This window comes from Tenrec ecaudatus, chromosome 12 (genome assembly GCF_050624435.1).
Source record: "Tenrec ecaudatus isolate mTenEca1 chromosome 12, mTenEca1.hap1, whole genome shotgun sequence".
NCBI classification, from domain to species: Eukaryota; Metazoa; Chordata; class Mammalia; order Afrosoricida; family Tenrecidae; genus Tenrec; species Tenrec ecaudatus.
In genome coordinates, this window is record NC_134541.1 from 116501028 (window position 1) to 116517020 (window position 15993).

Consider the following 15993-nt stretch of genomic DNA (forward strand, 5'->3'; position numbering starts at 1 on the left):
ATAGGCTCTAGTACCGAAGCATTATTTATTTTACATTACAAAACCCACAGGAGCTGATCTACTCTGTCCTAAGACTGAGTCAGAATCAACTCCATAGTAGTGAGTGATTTAAAAAAATAAGTGTTTCGCCACATCCTTCTTCCCACCTCCTTAAACCTCCTGGGGCCATTGACCCCATTTCCTTTTCCCCGGGCTTCCCTTCCATGTCCAACCCATATAATTAGGCAATCAGCAATGTCCTAGTCCGAACAAGATGAAAATGTATGGTTGAAAAAAGAAGAGAGAAAAAGACAAGCAAAATGTAAAAATAAGTGTTCTTATCAGTTTCTTGATGTTTGTCTGGCAAGAAGCTACAGTGACATCATTCCAATGAATTGTCATTGTTGCCAGGGTTAAAGTGCACACAGAAGCCAACATTTTGGACAAACATCACAATTCTCTCTTTTGTACAAAATTGTCCAAAGTCCCAAAAATGTAGAACGGATTATAGTTGTAATCCCCATGAAAAAGTTATTTAATACATATGAAAGAATTTTCACTAAGACTAAAGAAAAAAAAATTTCCCACCAATCAAATATACCTTTCCATTTCTTTCCCCATACCTATCAAAAAACTGCTAGAGAAAAACTCATAATTTTGTCTGGATAAGTAAATAATCCCTTCAGTTATTAATATAATATTCTCCATACCATAATGTCAGGAAATCTCTCCCCTTGAAGTACATGCAATTAGAAACCAAAGTGAAAATTTGCAATCCCTTGTGTTTGAAATTCCTTGTGGACTAAATGGACATATGAAGGAATAGTGTGTCTTTTATTAACCATGTTATTTCTACCTCTCATTCTGAGATTTTTAATGCATTAAACTACAAAATATTAAAGGAATCAAAAGTAATGAGTGTGATGCTGAGCTTCATGGTTGTCTTCAGCCAGATTCTCTAGAGAAGCAAAACCAGTGAAGTTTTTAGAGAGATAGACAGCTATCTATCCTTGAGAAATTCTTCTCAAGGAAATGGTTCACTGGATTATCAAGGCAGGCAAATCTCAACTCCATGTGGCTGGGGGACTTTTCCCACTCATATAGCCATGGGGGCCATAGAACTTCAAGACTGGTCAGCAAGACAGCAGGCTGCTGGCTCAGTTCCAAAGAACCAGAAGTGGGATAATAACAAGCCAGATGCTGGATCCAAATCAAGCACAACGCAAGCGAGCTTTTCCAGAACATCCATACACGCCTTCCTCCCTCCACCCCAAGGAAACACCCTTTCAACTGATCAGCTGCTCATAGCAGATCTCATGATGGAAAGAATCACATTATATAAGATCTCATCATAACCGTCAAACCACTGAGAATTATGCCTGGTCAAGTTGACCCACGGCCTTAATCATCACTTTTAAGGGGGTGGGGAGTGAGGGGGATTTATCATTTGTGATTAAATATATGATGAGCATTCAAAAATTCTGCGAAAAAAATTAATTAAATGATAATGGGATTTCTCGTGAACATTTTGAAGCCGTGTATGTGTGTGTGTGTGTGTGTGTGTATGTGTGTGAGAGAGAGAGAGAGAATGAATGAATGAAGAGAGAGGGACCCTGAATGGTTCGAACAGGTAGACACGTGACTGTTGCCTAGACTTGGAGGTTCAAACTACATACAGGCACCCTGGGGAAAGGCCTGGTGATCTACTTCCCCAAAATCAGCCATTGAAAACACTGTGGAGGGTAGTTCTCCTTGGACACACATGGGGTCACCATGAGGTGAAATTGACTTTCACGTTGTGTTTTGGTTAGTTCCCTGGAGAAGGACATCATGCGTGGTAAAGTGGAGGAGTAGTGAACCGGGAGGAAAGCCCGAGAGGAGATGGACTGACACTGGCTGCAACAAGGGGCCCACACGTGGGAACAATTGTAAGGATGGTGCAGGGCTGGCGCCCGTTTTTTGTTGTGAATTGGGTCATTAAAGGTCAGAACTGACTCCTTGGCAGCTAACAACAACAATTATAGATGAGTTAACCTATAGTTTAAGAAAATAGATATTTTGTCACTAAATCTCAGTTTTATCTTGACTTGTTCTATAGTCCCTTTGTCTTTAGATTTTGTGCCATGCATGATTAAGAGCTCAAGAGTCTATTTTGAGTCAGTCACATCTCGGTTAAAATCTTGATTCTACTATATCCAGGATCTGAGACTTAGCGCAAATTAGCCGATCTGAGTTTCAGATTCCTCATTAGCTAATAAATAAATAGATAGATGAAAAGTAAGTAATGGAATGAATAATTATTATTATAATAATCATAATGTAACTATAATAATTATAATATAATAATAAAATAATATATCATGAATTATTGGGGAAATAACATAAATAACATAAATAGCATGACAAGGGCCTCGTTTGGGGTCCCCATCAATGTGGGTTCGAAAACTAGTTTGGATTTCAGGTGGGACTCACTGAAGTCTAGTTTTTTTGGTCTGGGGTTTGTTTTTGTTGTGGTGGTTGGTTTTGCTGTGATAGTTGGATGCTTTATGTCAACTATACAGGGGTGGAATTCAACCTGTCAGTCAGGCTGTAGCCTGATAATGCCTCCTGGGAGGTGTGGTCTTTTGATAGGGAAGAAGCTGGGAGCATTTCTCTGTCTCTCTCTCTCTATGCCCCTCTACCTTCCTGCCTGCTGGAATGCTCCCTGCATCCAGGGGCGGCCCATGTGTGCACCTGACTCTGAGAGTGTAGGCGCCCTGCCATATGTCCACTGAACTTGGAACCACTCAGCTCTGCACCCATCGACCTGTGATCTTCTTGCTTCCTGCTTCACCTTTCTGTGTTATCTGCCTGCGGCTATGTGAGTCTGAAGAGGGCACCCCTGTCTAGCATCAGACTTTGGACTTGCGTTGGACTGGGCAGAAATGCTTTCTTGATATAAAATTATTTCTTGATATAAAGTTCATTTGGATACATTTCTGAGTGCCACTGGATTTGTTTCTCTAGACGACCCAGCCAAACACAGTCTCATGATCCCTTTTCTCAATCCAAGCCTCTCATTATTTGTCCCCCTGATCTCTTATATCAATGATTCAGGGTTCTTTAGATGTGAGACTTATTGAAATCAAAGTTTAGTCCTTTTAGGAAGAAGAGCTAAAAATTAAATTTAAAATAATAAAGTAATTTAAAGCAAGGCAAAATAAGATGAGTAGGACGTGCTTGCTGTTACCTCTGCCAACGATTCAGGCCCTGCATTGTATTGAGACGCCCCGCATCTTGCTCTGGCTCTTTGGCCACAGCCAATACCACGTGCATCATACTTCCACATGCCCACAGCTGTTGCATAGATTAAGTTGTCACAAATCTCAAGCAGCCAAAGACTGGAAGCAGAAGGATTCCACCCGGTGACCTCAACCACTCCATGGGTGTCACAGCCATCTAGTCAGAGAGAGCTGCACACAGAGCACGCGGGGTGCTGCTGAATGAAAGCCATTGAATGCATCACAGAAGCCAACAAGAAAGTTCTGTTCCAGCTAACTCCCCTCCCCCACCTCAAAACTGACGGGGCAGATGGAGACTCTCCTACATACACGTCCATTTTGCAGCAGAGGTAAGGAACCAAGATGTCGCCAGAGGTTGCATCCATCACCACATAGAGTGCAGTGTAGATGTCCAAGGAGTGGATGATAAGACCTATGGGAGCTAGGTGGAATTTCATTACTTTAGTCTTGCTCCTCCTCATGCTTCGGGGGAGGTGGGGTGTGTTCGTCTGGGTACTTTAGAGAAACAAATCCATAGAAGCTTGTGTATAAGAGAGAGTTTTTATATAAAGGTTAAGTGTGCATCAAGAAAACATCCCAACTCAGAGCTGCTCACGCCCACAAGTCCAACATTAACCCAGATGGCCAACACCAACCAATCCACAAAGTCCTCCTCCATCTCACAAAACACACTATGATGCCAACTGCAGGAGGAAAACCGAGTCAGTGAATGTGTAAGCATCTCAGCGCTGGCAGGGGTCTCCACACGGCTGCTCCAGCACCCAGGGCTGCATCGGGGTAGGACCATGTGGCTTCTCCTTGGGGATATCTTGAAGGAAGTGAGCCTTGCGAGCTGAAGCAGGGAACTGGCTAAGGCAGCTGCACCCTGATCAGACCATCAGAAAGCAAGAGTCCCGAGAACTAGAAAGGGGAGGCTCACTGAACCATTTATCCCTCTGCCCTTCAATTAACCCCACATGTGTTTTTCAGCCAGGTTGGCACAGTAAATGAACTACCTCAGGGGGGCATCAGTTTTTACCTGAGATCTAGAAATGACAGCAGGGGTTAAGGAATGGGAAGAAATTACAGCTGTCTGGCCAGTCAAAGGATTGCCTCCTCTACCATTTCCAATATTCTCATTGCTCAGGTTAGAATCTCCCCTTGAACCAATGTGAACAAATACCCTAGTGCCTGTCCCCGGAGGCCTCCCGTTTGGCCTGGCTCTTGTCCTCCTCCACACATCTTCACTCAATCCTGAAGCTGCCCTGAACTCCTGACCCCCACCTCTTCCAATTTGCTTCAGCCCACCATTGCTATAGTTTCAATAGTGACAGGTGTGCTTCTCTTAGTAAAGAGCCTAGACATCTGCACTCATAAATCTCTAAAGAGGAGGCCAAGTAAGGAGCAGATCAGTTTTGGCTTCTCCTTCCCATCCTCAATAATGACACCCACCTCAATGTCATTAGGGCCCAAGTGGGGGACTTTGACATCCATATTCACCTAAAACATGAGTTCCCTTTTTCTCCCACCAAAACAATGTCAAAAACTAAAACCAAGGATTCAGATAAGATCTAGAGTTCTCCCAGATAATCCAAAAATGTCCCAGTTTCTGTTAAAAAGCACTTGTCATCCCAAGTACATGGAAGATCTCAAACTGAATGAAGAAGACAACCAATAGATGCCAACACCTAGAGTAGAAATGTGAGAATTATCTAATAAAGATTTAAAGCAATCATGATTTTTAGTAATGGCACATTGGACAAAGGGCTCATTGCTAACATCTATAACACCCTCATGACCTGCAAAAACAGTTAATGCCCTGAGGAAGTGGGGAAAGGTCTGAAAAGAACTTCCACTAGGGAGGAGACCCATGTGGCCAACAAGCATATGAGAAAGTGTTCCAGGTCATTAGCCATAAGAGAAATGCAAATTTAAACATCCATGAGATACCACCTAACACCCCTGAGGCTAGCCCAAATCAGCAAATCAGAGAACAACAAGCGTTGGAGTAGCTGTGGTGAAGTAGGAACCCTCCTCCACTGCTGGTGGTCATGTGGATTTGTACAGCCACTGTGTAAAGCAATCTGGAGATACTTAAAGAAAATGGAAATTGATCTACCTTATGACCCAGTCATCCCTCTACTGGGCATATACCCAGTGGAAGCAACAAATAAACACGACCAGTCATCTGCGCTCCAATGTTTATTGAGGCACAATTCACAATCGCAAAGACTTGGAAACAGCCTAAGTTTCCATCGATAGATGAGTGGATTAGTAAACTCTGGCACATACACACAATGGAGTCCTATGCAGCACTGAAATGCACAGATGATCACATGATACACGTCGTTTCATGGGAAGAGCTGGAAGGAATCATGTTAAGTGAGGTAAGCCAATCTCAAAAGGACAGGTTTAACCTGAGTCCCCTGAGGTAAGTACAATCGGCACAGCAGGAAGAACAGACACTTGTCTCGCAATAAACGGGTGGAAGCGTAGATAATTGGGGGGAGGGCAGACCACACCCAGGGAGGTACATGAGAGCCCAACATAAAGAAGGGACAGGTGGGAAGGTGGAGGGAGAATCGGGATGGGGAGAAATTGAGTTGATGGCACAGGGGGAACAGGGCACTAATCTACCTAGGTCTGGGGGGAGCATTGGTTGTGTTTCAACAGAACTAGAATGTGCATCCAGACCCCACCATGACGTGCCAAACCAGGAGAGCAACATACTGCACAGAGGAAGCCACAAAAAGACTGGACCATACGTCCGGCCCCAACCAGAATCAGCCCGACCCCACCATGGAAGGGAGTGCCTCAGAAAAAGAAAATAGATCGTCGGGTGAGGGAAAGGAACGGACCTACCATACTCAGAAGGAAGCAGAAGCAAATGAAGGGGCAGGAAGGGAGTGGGGCCCACCAAGCTCAGAGGACTGTAACCTGGCTCGGAGCGGCCAATGCACAGAGAGGACCATATGGCTGGCCCCACTGAGAGATGTGACATCCTGCACTGACCCATGGCCCTACATGGGCCAGCACTGGAGACAGAGTGTGAGATAGTGTGACCGAGCTGACCCCACCACACTGAGGCAAAACACTGGGGGGAGGGGGCGTGTAATAGAGTGGCGGGGGAAGCAGAGCAAGGAGGTCCTGAGGGAGTATCAAGGATGGACTTTGGGGCCAGCACGTGGCACCCCATCACACTCATCTGGAAAACACTCCCAAAGGTCAACAAGCAGACCTTGAACAACCAACAGGTGTTTCTTTCTTTTAAAAAATTTATTTATTTATTCTCTTCTTTTAGAGTTTGTATGTCAGTGGCTTTTTTTGTTTTTGAGTTTGTCAGTGTTGCTGCCTTTGTCACCATGTTCTTATGTGCCATGTTCTTATGTGATGTTGTCGAGGCCATCTACAATTTTATGCTCGTATTATTATTCTGCATGTCTATCTAGATAAGATAGGCTGGATAAATGTGGAGAAGGAAGCAATGGGACCAACTGGGAGAGTGGGGGGCGAGGGAAGGGAGGAGGTGTTGGCCAATCCAGGGACAAGGGAACAACGAGTGGTTCAAAAGCAGTGGCAGGGAGGGGATGGGAGGACTGGTAGGGAGTGACCAAGGGCAATGTAACTGAGAGGAATTACTGAAACCAGAATGAAGGCTGAACATGGTAGTGGGACAGGAGGAAAGCATAAGGAAATAGAGGAAAGGAGTAGGAGGCATAGGACATACATAGAGGCCTAAATACAGACATGTGCATACGTAAATATATTTTTATTATGGGGGAAATAGACCTATGTGCATATATATTTATAGGTTTAGTAGTAGGGTAGCAGGTGGATATTGGGCCTCCTTGCATGCATTCTCTTAATACAAGAGCACTTTGCTCAGCTAAGTGGTCATTCTGTGATACCCACCTTCCCAACATGATCACTGAAGACAAACGTGTGCATAACCAAATGTGAAGAAAGCTGATGGTGCCTGGCTATCAAAAGATATAGTGTCTGGGATCTTAAAGGCTTGAAGATAAACAAGTGGCCATCTAGCTCAGAAGCAATAAAGCCCACAGGGAAGAAGCACACAAGCCTGTGTGATCACGAGGTGTTGAAGGGATTAGGTAGCAGACACCAAAGAACAAAAACCACCATTGTGTGATCACCTTCCCCATATAAACGCTGAAGACGAATGTGTGCATAAATAAGTATAGTGAAGAAGGCTGATAGTGCCCGGCTATCAAGAGATATAGAGTCTGGGGTCTTAAAGGCTTGAAAGTGAACAAGCGGCCATCTAGCCCCGAAGCAACAAAGCCCACATGGAAGAACACACCAGCAAGTGTGATCACGAAGGGTCTAGGGGACCAGGTATCAAGCACCAAAGGGGGGTGGGGGGAATCAGATCATCGTGAATGAGGGGAGCATGTGATGGGGACCCAATGCCCATCTGTAGACAACTGGACATCCCTTGTGGAGGGGTAGTGGGAAGAAGATGAGTCACTCAGTGTGTAGCGTAGCATTGATGAAACTCTAGTTCTTAAATGCTTCCTCCACCACCCCCCCACTAGCATGATCCCAATTCTACCTTGCAAACCTGGTTAGACCAGAGGATGCACAGCGGTGCAGGTGGGAACTGGAAACACAGGGAATTCAGGACAGATGATCCCCTCAGGACCAGTGGCGAGAGCGCAATACTGGGAGGGAAGAGGGAAGGTGGGGTAGAAAGGGGGAACTGATTACAAGGATCTACATATAACCTTCTCCCTGGGGGATGGGCAGCAGAAAAGTGGGTGAAGGGAGATGCCAGGTAGTGCAAGATATGATAAAATAATAATTTATAAAGTATAAAGGGTTCATGGGGCGGGGGGAAGAAAAATGAGAAGCTGATTCCAGGAGCCCAAACGGAGAGCAAGAGTGTTGAGAATGATGAGGGCAACGAATGTATAAATGTGCTTTACACAATTGATGTATGTGTGGATTGTGATAAGAAATGTATGAGCCCCAAGAAAATGATTTTTTTTTCAATCCAGTCTTTCTCCAGAGGAGCTGCTGGTGGGTTTGAACTGCCAACCTTGTGAATCACAGCCCAATACCTAAGCAACCCCCAGGGATCCTTGGGCCTATAACAAATACTCAACAAGCTGAGTGAACCCCAAACAAGATAACCCAAAGAAAATTCTACATCAGGGCACATCATAATGATTTCAAAACCCAAATCAAAACAAACTCTTAAGAGCAGTCAGAGAAACAAGATGGTGAAGCAATTCCAATGGCAGCAGATTTCATATCAGAAATCATAGAGGCTACAAAGAAGTGGTATAATGTGTTGCAAGTGTTGAAGGGAACATTTGGCAGATAACCTTAGAACTTAGTCTGTTGCAATCTTGGGCAACCTATACCCATATCTCTGCTACTTCCCCCCCCCCCCACTTCTTAATGCCTCTAAGTTTTCCACTATCCTTCCTTCTTCCCTCCTCCCTGAGGAAGAATTTACCCTGCTCCTTCGCAAGATTAGCCAAAACCAAACCTATTGTAGTGGCGATTCTGACTCTGAGGGATCCTGAGTCCGCTACACTTGGTAAATCTTTACAGGAGCTTTCTCCTGCAGAGCAGTTAGTGAGTTTGAACCAAGGACCTTGGAGTTCGCAGTCCAATGCGTACTGATAGCCTCACAAGGGCTTCCTAACACCTTCCTTGAGGGCTCAGTTGTGAACTACTTGCCTTCTATGGAAAGGTCAGCGGTTAGAACCCACCGGCTGCTCTAGCGGGAGGAAGGAAAGGTGTGCCAGTCGGCTTCCATGGAAAATAGGCTTGGCAACCCTACGGACCAGCTCTACGGTGCCTCCAGAGTCTCATGCAATGATGACTCAGTGACGCACCAACAAAGCAGTTCCGCAGCAGAGACCCAAAGCCCATCTGTAGACAAGTGGACATCCCTCCACAGAAGGTTCTAAGGAAGGGATGATTCAACCAAGGTGCAGTCTAGCATCAACCAAACACAAGTCATTCCCTGAAAGTCATTCCCTGAAAGCTTCCTCCCCGCAACCCCCTGCCATGACCCAGTTTTACCTTACAAATCTGGCTAGACCACAGAACACACATTGGTACAGAGAAGTGCACTGGACACGTGGAATTCAGGACAGACAAACCCCTCAGGAACAGTAGTGGGGGTAGCAATATCTTGAGGGCAGGGGGATGGTCAGGGAGGGGGAAGGGTGAGAAAGGCGGAACCCATCACAAGATTGGATAAATAGTCGCCCCCCCCCCCAAGGGACAAATAGCAAAACTGTGGGTGAAGGGAGACAATGAATAGTGTAAGATATGAAATAATAATAATAACAATATATAATTGATCAAGGATTCACAAGGGTGGGGGAGGGAGGAGAAAAAAGAGGAGCTTATACCAAGGGCTCAAGAAGAAAATGTTTTGGAAATGATGATGGCAACAAATGTACAATATGCTTGATACAATTGATGTATGGAATGCTCTAAGAGCTATAAGTATCCCCAGTAAAATGATTTTTTTAAAGCAGTTCCTTTTGTCTTTTCCTTCCAGTAAATCAATACCTGCAGTCCTCAAGCAACTCAGGATTTGCCTAAGTGATTGCTCTGAGAACATGGGAGGGATTAAGTAAACTTTCGGTTTATACAAGTCTTGCTCCTCCCCCCAGAACGTCTCCACCAATCCACAAAAGACACTCTGGACACATCTTGGTTTTACAGATTGTCTGTCTACTCCCCCTCCCAGCTCCCACAAGCAGATGTAAAAGTTACGATTCAGTCTTGTTCTAGACAAGAAGGCTGCCAGTCTTCTCTGGCTACTGGGATCTAACTTGAGTGAGTACCTCGCCTTTTCTCTTTTGTAATCTTTGCTTGGTTTGCATATGCATTCATGAACAAATATGAACAATGAAACAAAGCCAAAACAAACAAATGGAGTTTGGGGCAGGCAAATGTTTCTGTCAGCATTACTGGGCTTTGTTTAGTATGTGACAAGGTCAACACAAAGGCTGTAAATTTAGCTGCTGAGTTTTTCATTTTAAGCTCTTTGGCCCTGTTTTGGCTTTTGAAAATGACGTGTCTGTGCTAACTTGATAAAGTGTGTTGGCAAAACCACTGGGCATTGGTTTTTTCCGGTATTGTTCACTTAACTCCTCACCCAGTGCTGTGCAGACAGGAATCTGGCTCTGGCTCCATCCAGAAAATCTGCAAGCTCTCCGCAGGAAACTGTGAACACGAGAATGCAGACTCCAGAAAAGAGCCACTTTAATGCCAGGAATCCTGTCTCCGGGGAGTGGAAAGCAGAGTTGGGCAAACATGTTCACTTGGCTGCGTTTGCAGCGGTTCTCAACCTGTGGGTCGCGACCCCTTTAAAGACCCCCCCCCCTTTCACGAGGATTGCCCGATTCATCACAGTAGCAAAATGACAGTGATGAAGTAGCAACGAAAATAATTGTATGGGGGGGAAGGGTCACCACCACACGAGGCACTGTGAAAGGGTGGCGGCATCAGGAAGGTTGAGAACCACTGTGTTTAGGACGACAGGTGTGTTTAGGGGCTGTGTTTAGGATGACAGGTGGAGCCTGAAGCTCCTGCACCGATGCTCTGTGGAGGCGACTTTGTGTTTCAGATGAGAGCTTCCGTACTTTCTGAAGCCCATCTGGCCGGCAGCGGCCCTTTTCTGATCCAAGTTTTCCTTCGCCAGGCTTCTGGGTTCACCGTGGTAAAGGCATCTCAGTTCGTCAGCTACAAAGAGTTTGGGAAGCCTGGCAAATGGGAGTTGCAAGATGCTAGATCACCGGAAAGACAGGTTATCCATCTGTCTTGGGAAGAAGGGGGCATTCTGGTAGGGATGCGGGGCCAATGACCTTTTCCTTTTCAGTAAACAGAACCACGAGGCTCCTTTTACGTTTCAAACGATCGATCGGCCGTTTCCTTTTCATCCCGAGCTTTCAAGGCTTTTGAAGGCGGTGGAGAATTCTGTATGAGGCCTCGGGAAGAAATTGTTCTGGTAACCTCCGAGTCTGCTCCCTATTAGCTGGCTAAGTACAGTGCAGTGGTCTTCAGGGTAGCTGTTGATATTTGCATAATTGCTCAATGTTTTCCTTCATAGTCAATGTGTAAGCTGTAAGGGTACAAAGGTCACCTGTGTCTTTTTTTAACTTGTATCTTTTTTTCATTTTTCCATATTCTTTTCTTTTTTTTAATAGTTTTATTAGGGGCTCATACAACTCTTATCACAATCCAGACATACATCGATTATGTAAAGCACATTTGTACATTCATTGCCCTCATCATTCTCAAAACATTTGCTCTCCATCTAAGCCCCTGGCATCAATCAATTCCTCATCTTTTCCCCTCCCTCCCCACTCCCCCCTCCCTCATGAACCCTTGATAATTTATACATTATTATGTTGTCATATCTTGCCCTGTCCGACGTCTCCCTTCACGTACTTTTCTGTTGTCCGTCCCCTAGGGAGGAGGCTATATGTAGATCCCTGTAATCGGTTCCCCTTTTCCAACCCACCCTCCCTCCACCCTCCTGGACCTGTGTCGTTTTCACCTACTGTCAGATTACATAAGAAGCAAAGTAAGCAGAGGCTCACGTTTATTGAGGAATCTGCGCTAAACAATTTTATCTATTTGTTTTCTTCTTTAACCACATCAAGATTCTGCTTTCTAGATCTGGCCCCTCTCCCAGCCTCCCCTCCCCACATTTTCTCCAGAAAAAAGCCTCTTTTCAAATGGACAGTCCTTGACAAGGACATCACGCCAAGGAAGCAAAATAGGCATGGGGTTACTTGTGAGTACCTACCGGTGCCTAATAAGCACTTGCACAGGTGTATGTGAAGGAAGCCCATGATTACCTTCCATGTGAAAGTGGGTTGTTTTTTTCCGTCTATGTGAAAGTGGCTTTCGCCATGGGTTAGTAAGGACTTCCCAGCAAACCCACGCTTACATTGCTTATTGGGTAATCTGCCCTTGGGCTCACAGCTGTAGTGCAGGTCTGGCTCAGAGGAGGTGCTCACCGACTATCTGAGGACTGCACGAATCCAGTTTCCAACTTAAAGAGGTGTGCTTGTGTGTGTGTCCTTGTCTACAGAATGGGAATAATAAGAAAATGACTGTAAATGACCTAGTACAAAGCAGCCAGATCGCACTTGAACCTTGAGAACCCTCTGCTTTACTGCCTTACCCACTACCTACACTGACCTCTCTCCTCGCTGAGCAAGGACTCTGTCTTTCATTCACCTCTATACTGTATTCCCTGTGCCTGAAATAGTTCATCCCAGAGGATCAATCAGTATTTATTAATGACTGATTCTTATTTTAATAGGATCAGTGTCTCCCCCTGCCCTTCTAATACTTCTTAAGTATTTTAAAATGTAACTTTCTGTTTTCACATCCAAGTAATGAGAGAAAGAATCAAGGTATATTTTCAACATTATATCTAAATCATAAAACAATGTAAATATGTCAAATGCTCATCTGGGTTAAGGAAATACAGTGGGACCCTTCACAGAATTCCATGCAGCTGTCAAACGAAACACACACACACGTTCTGATGTGGAAAGATTCCCCCCCCCCCACCTCCAAAGTGCTGATTTTTAAAAAAGCTCAGAATAGTATGTATTCTAGGGGCCTCGTGTGTCAAAGTGTTTACAAAATAAGAATCTATGGTTAGATGTGCTTGAAGACACCTAGGCGGCCCTGGAGTAAGACATAGCCCTCATGACACACACGGTCTGGGGGGTGGAGTTCATGAGACAGCCAGGAGACTAGGGGTGGGTACCGGAATGCTAAATGTTGAACCATATAAAGGCAGTATCCCAAACTTTAAAGATAAAGAGAGAAAATGTACATCTAAGAACTAAGTGTTGGTAACCACAGCAACCTCTGCGCTTCTGGGCAGTCACAGAGAGGACGTCATTCAAACAACCTTGGCCCCATGATCTCATCACATCTTCAGAGCCGCTCTGAGAGAGGTTCTATTGTTTTCCCCTTTGGTAAAGTATGAAACTGAAGTTCAAGGCAGCAGCAAAACTGGGACCCTATTGCATAATCAGATGATTCCAGGGGTCAACGCCAGAGGGCTGCTCACTCGTGAATGTGCACACCCATCACCAGGGCTACTTATTTAAATGTCAAAACCTACCTGCTCCACCGTCAGCAGTGGGGCCTGGGAATTTCTGACCATCTTCCAGGTGGTATTGATGTACCTGGTTTACAGACTACAACCTCTAGGCCAGTGATCATCAATTTTGGAATCCTATGAGGAACTTAAAAAAAAAACAAACATGTCCAGACCCCCACACATCCAAAGATTCTGAATTCATTGTTCCAGGACCCAGACATCAACCATTTTGAAAAACAAACAAACAAACAAACAAACCTTTTTTGGCCATTCCAACACATGACCAAGGTTGGAAAACCCTGCTCTAGAGAACATTTAAGTGGCATGCGGAAGACTTGAATTCTAGTTCTAGCTCTGACGTGCTATGGTAAACCAGGTTGCTCACCTTTGCTGGGGTTCAATTTTCTTCACAGGGGAATCAGGACTCAAGCTCATTGATTTGTCAAGTCCTCACACAAATTAGATGAGAGGATCACAAGTGCCCAGAGCTGATGCATTGGGTTCCTCGGCACGATGCCTGAACACCGGGTCCATTTACGACAGGACTTCGGGCTGACATCTGTCTTTAATTATCTGGGCAATGGAGCAACCCAGTAATGTTTTCATAGAGCCATGCCGCCTTACCCACCCCGCAGCTAGCACTGCAGTTAAAAATAATTACTCTCACAAGTTAATGAGTGTGAGATTAACACTTGTCCCTTGTAGGTCATCTGGAAAATTGCTAACAGTCTAAAGACAAGAGCCTCCCACGATCCTAGCACTGAATTTTTAAGTCTTGTTTATGAGTGACCAGCCAAGTAATTAACATAGCAATCAATAATTTCCCACTGAAGCAGGGAGTGTTGAGTTACCCAGAGGGGCCTCCCCCACAAAAGTCATAAAGGATTGCTTCTCGGCCTTGGAGCTAAGATCAAGTGTAAAAGTCGTAAAGGCTAGAGCCCTATGATTACATGTCCCGTAAATACAGTGTCAACCCATCGCTGATAACCCTGGGCCCCAAAGTGACGTGGAAACATGGGCACTGAAGTCTATAGAGGCCCCATCTTTGACAGCACTTTTAGGCCTAAATGGATCCTGGACTCCTCTTGGTTTCATCATCTGTGGAGTAGACTTCCTTGACATCCGTGAACAGTGAACTCTGTTAGATAAAGTGGCTTAGCTCTTGGCTTTCGGTGAGAGGAACTGACCAGATGGCCCAGATCCTTACATTCGAAACGCCCATGGTGGGTTGGCAGTCGGCAGTCACCCAGCTCGTGGTGATCATGCACAACAGGGTGTGCCACCCCATCCTGGGGTCCACCATTGTAGCCACGGTGTATGTGAGTGGCTTTTAACAAAATTCTATTGTGGTCCAGGGGGTTTCCATTGAAGCAGATTGCTGAGTCTTTCTTCTAGTCTGTCTTAGTCTGGAAGCGCTCCTGAAATCTGTCCATCCCCTGCTGCTATTAGAGATACCACTGACATAGCACCAAGCATCACGGTAACACTCCAGCCACCTCTGCACAACCACTTGACTGGTAGGTAGGGGGAGGAGTATGTAGCAGTTGGAGTATGTAGCAGTCAGGAAAATGAGCTGAAAGCAGAGAACGCCTGCATTCAAATCCAGCTTCTTCCTCTAAGTAATGATGAAGCCTCACTGCGCCTCCATTTTCTGTCAGTGAAGCAGAGCAGATAGTGGCAACAACTCTAAAGATGATAGCACAATGAGGATTTAATGCGAAATTGTATGTAAAACACTGAGTTGAGTGTTTGGAACACAGTGAGTGCTCAAAAATGGTCCCATTACGGCCATTTTGTTACTTATGGTAACATACATGTAACATTGTTACCAAGTGATTAATAACAAAAGTTGGCTGCTTTCCTGTCTGGGTACCTTACAGAAACAACATGTGTCCTTTGTGCTTGTCTTTTCAGATGGATCAGTCGCTGTAGAAATCCTGAATGCTAAAACATCCACTCAGACTCATGCCACCTCTTGTCACCATGAAGATATTACTTCGTGCCAAGTATTTTCAGCACCCAGCCATCGCTGTGTCTATTAGAACATTATATAAAGATTATAGAGCAATGGCCCCTCAGAATTTCTCCAATTATGAGTCCATGAAACAGGACTTCACACTGGAGATCCCAGAATATTTCAACTTTGCTAAAGATGTCCTGGATCAATGGACCAAGATAGAAAAGGTACGGAACGAAGACCACTCAGTAGACATCAGTCATTCTTAAATGGGAGTCCTTTTGCCCCCAGAAGATATTTGGCACTATCTGGAGATATTTTTGGTGTCAGAATGGATTAGGAGAGATACTATACCCATCTAGTAGGGAGAGGTCAGGCATGATGCCAACCATCCTAGACTGCAGAGCCCAGCCCCTGCAGCAAAGAAGTAAGAAAGCCAAGCAAAGCAGTTGTCGCGGAGTAGATTTTGACTCTTGGCAGCCCACATCTATCTGAGTAGAACTGCGCTTTGTAGTTTTCACTGGTTGTGTTTTCAGAAGCAGATCACCAGGTTTTTGTCATCCAACATTCCTCTGGGCAGACTAGAACCTCCAGCCTTTGGGTTAGCAGCCAAGCACGTTGTTTACACTACTCAGGGATCCCAACAATTATCCAGTCCAAAATATCAGTAATTC

The 15993-nt window shown here is 45.0% G+C and overlaps 1 protein-coding gene across 2 annotated transcripts in view; it reads left to right on the forward strand.

Moving 5' to 3' along the window:
- Positions 1–9925: 9925 nt before the first annotated feature.
- ACSM3 (acyl-CoA synthetase medium chain family member 3) overlaps positions 9926–15993 on the forward strand; it is a 31119-nt gene continuing 25051 nt past the window's right edge. For both annotated transcript variants that reach the window (XM_075564590.1, XM_075564589.1), the window contains exons 1-2: positions 9926–10064; positions 15277–15546. In XM_075564590.1, the coding sequence (XP_075420705.1) occupies positions 15304–15546 (243 nt within the window). In that variant the 5' untranslated portion in view covers positions 9926–10064; positions 15277–15303. The remainder of the gene's footprint in view (positions 10065–15276; positions 15547–15993) is intronic.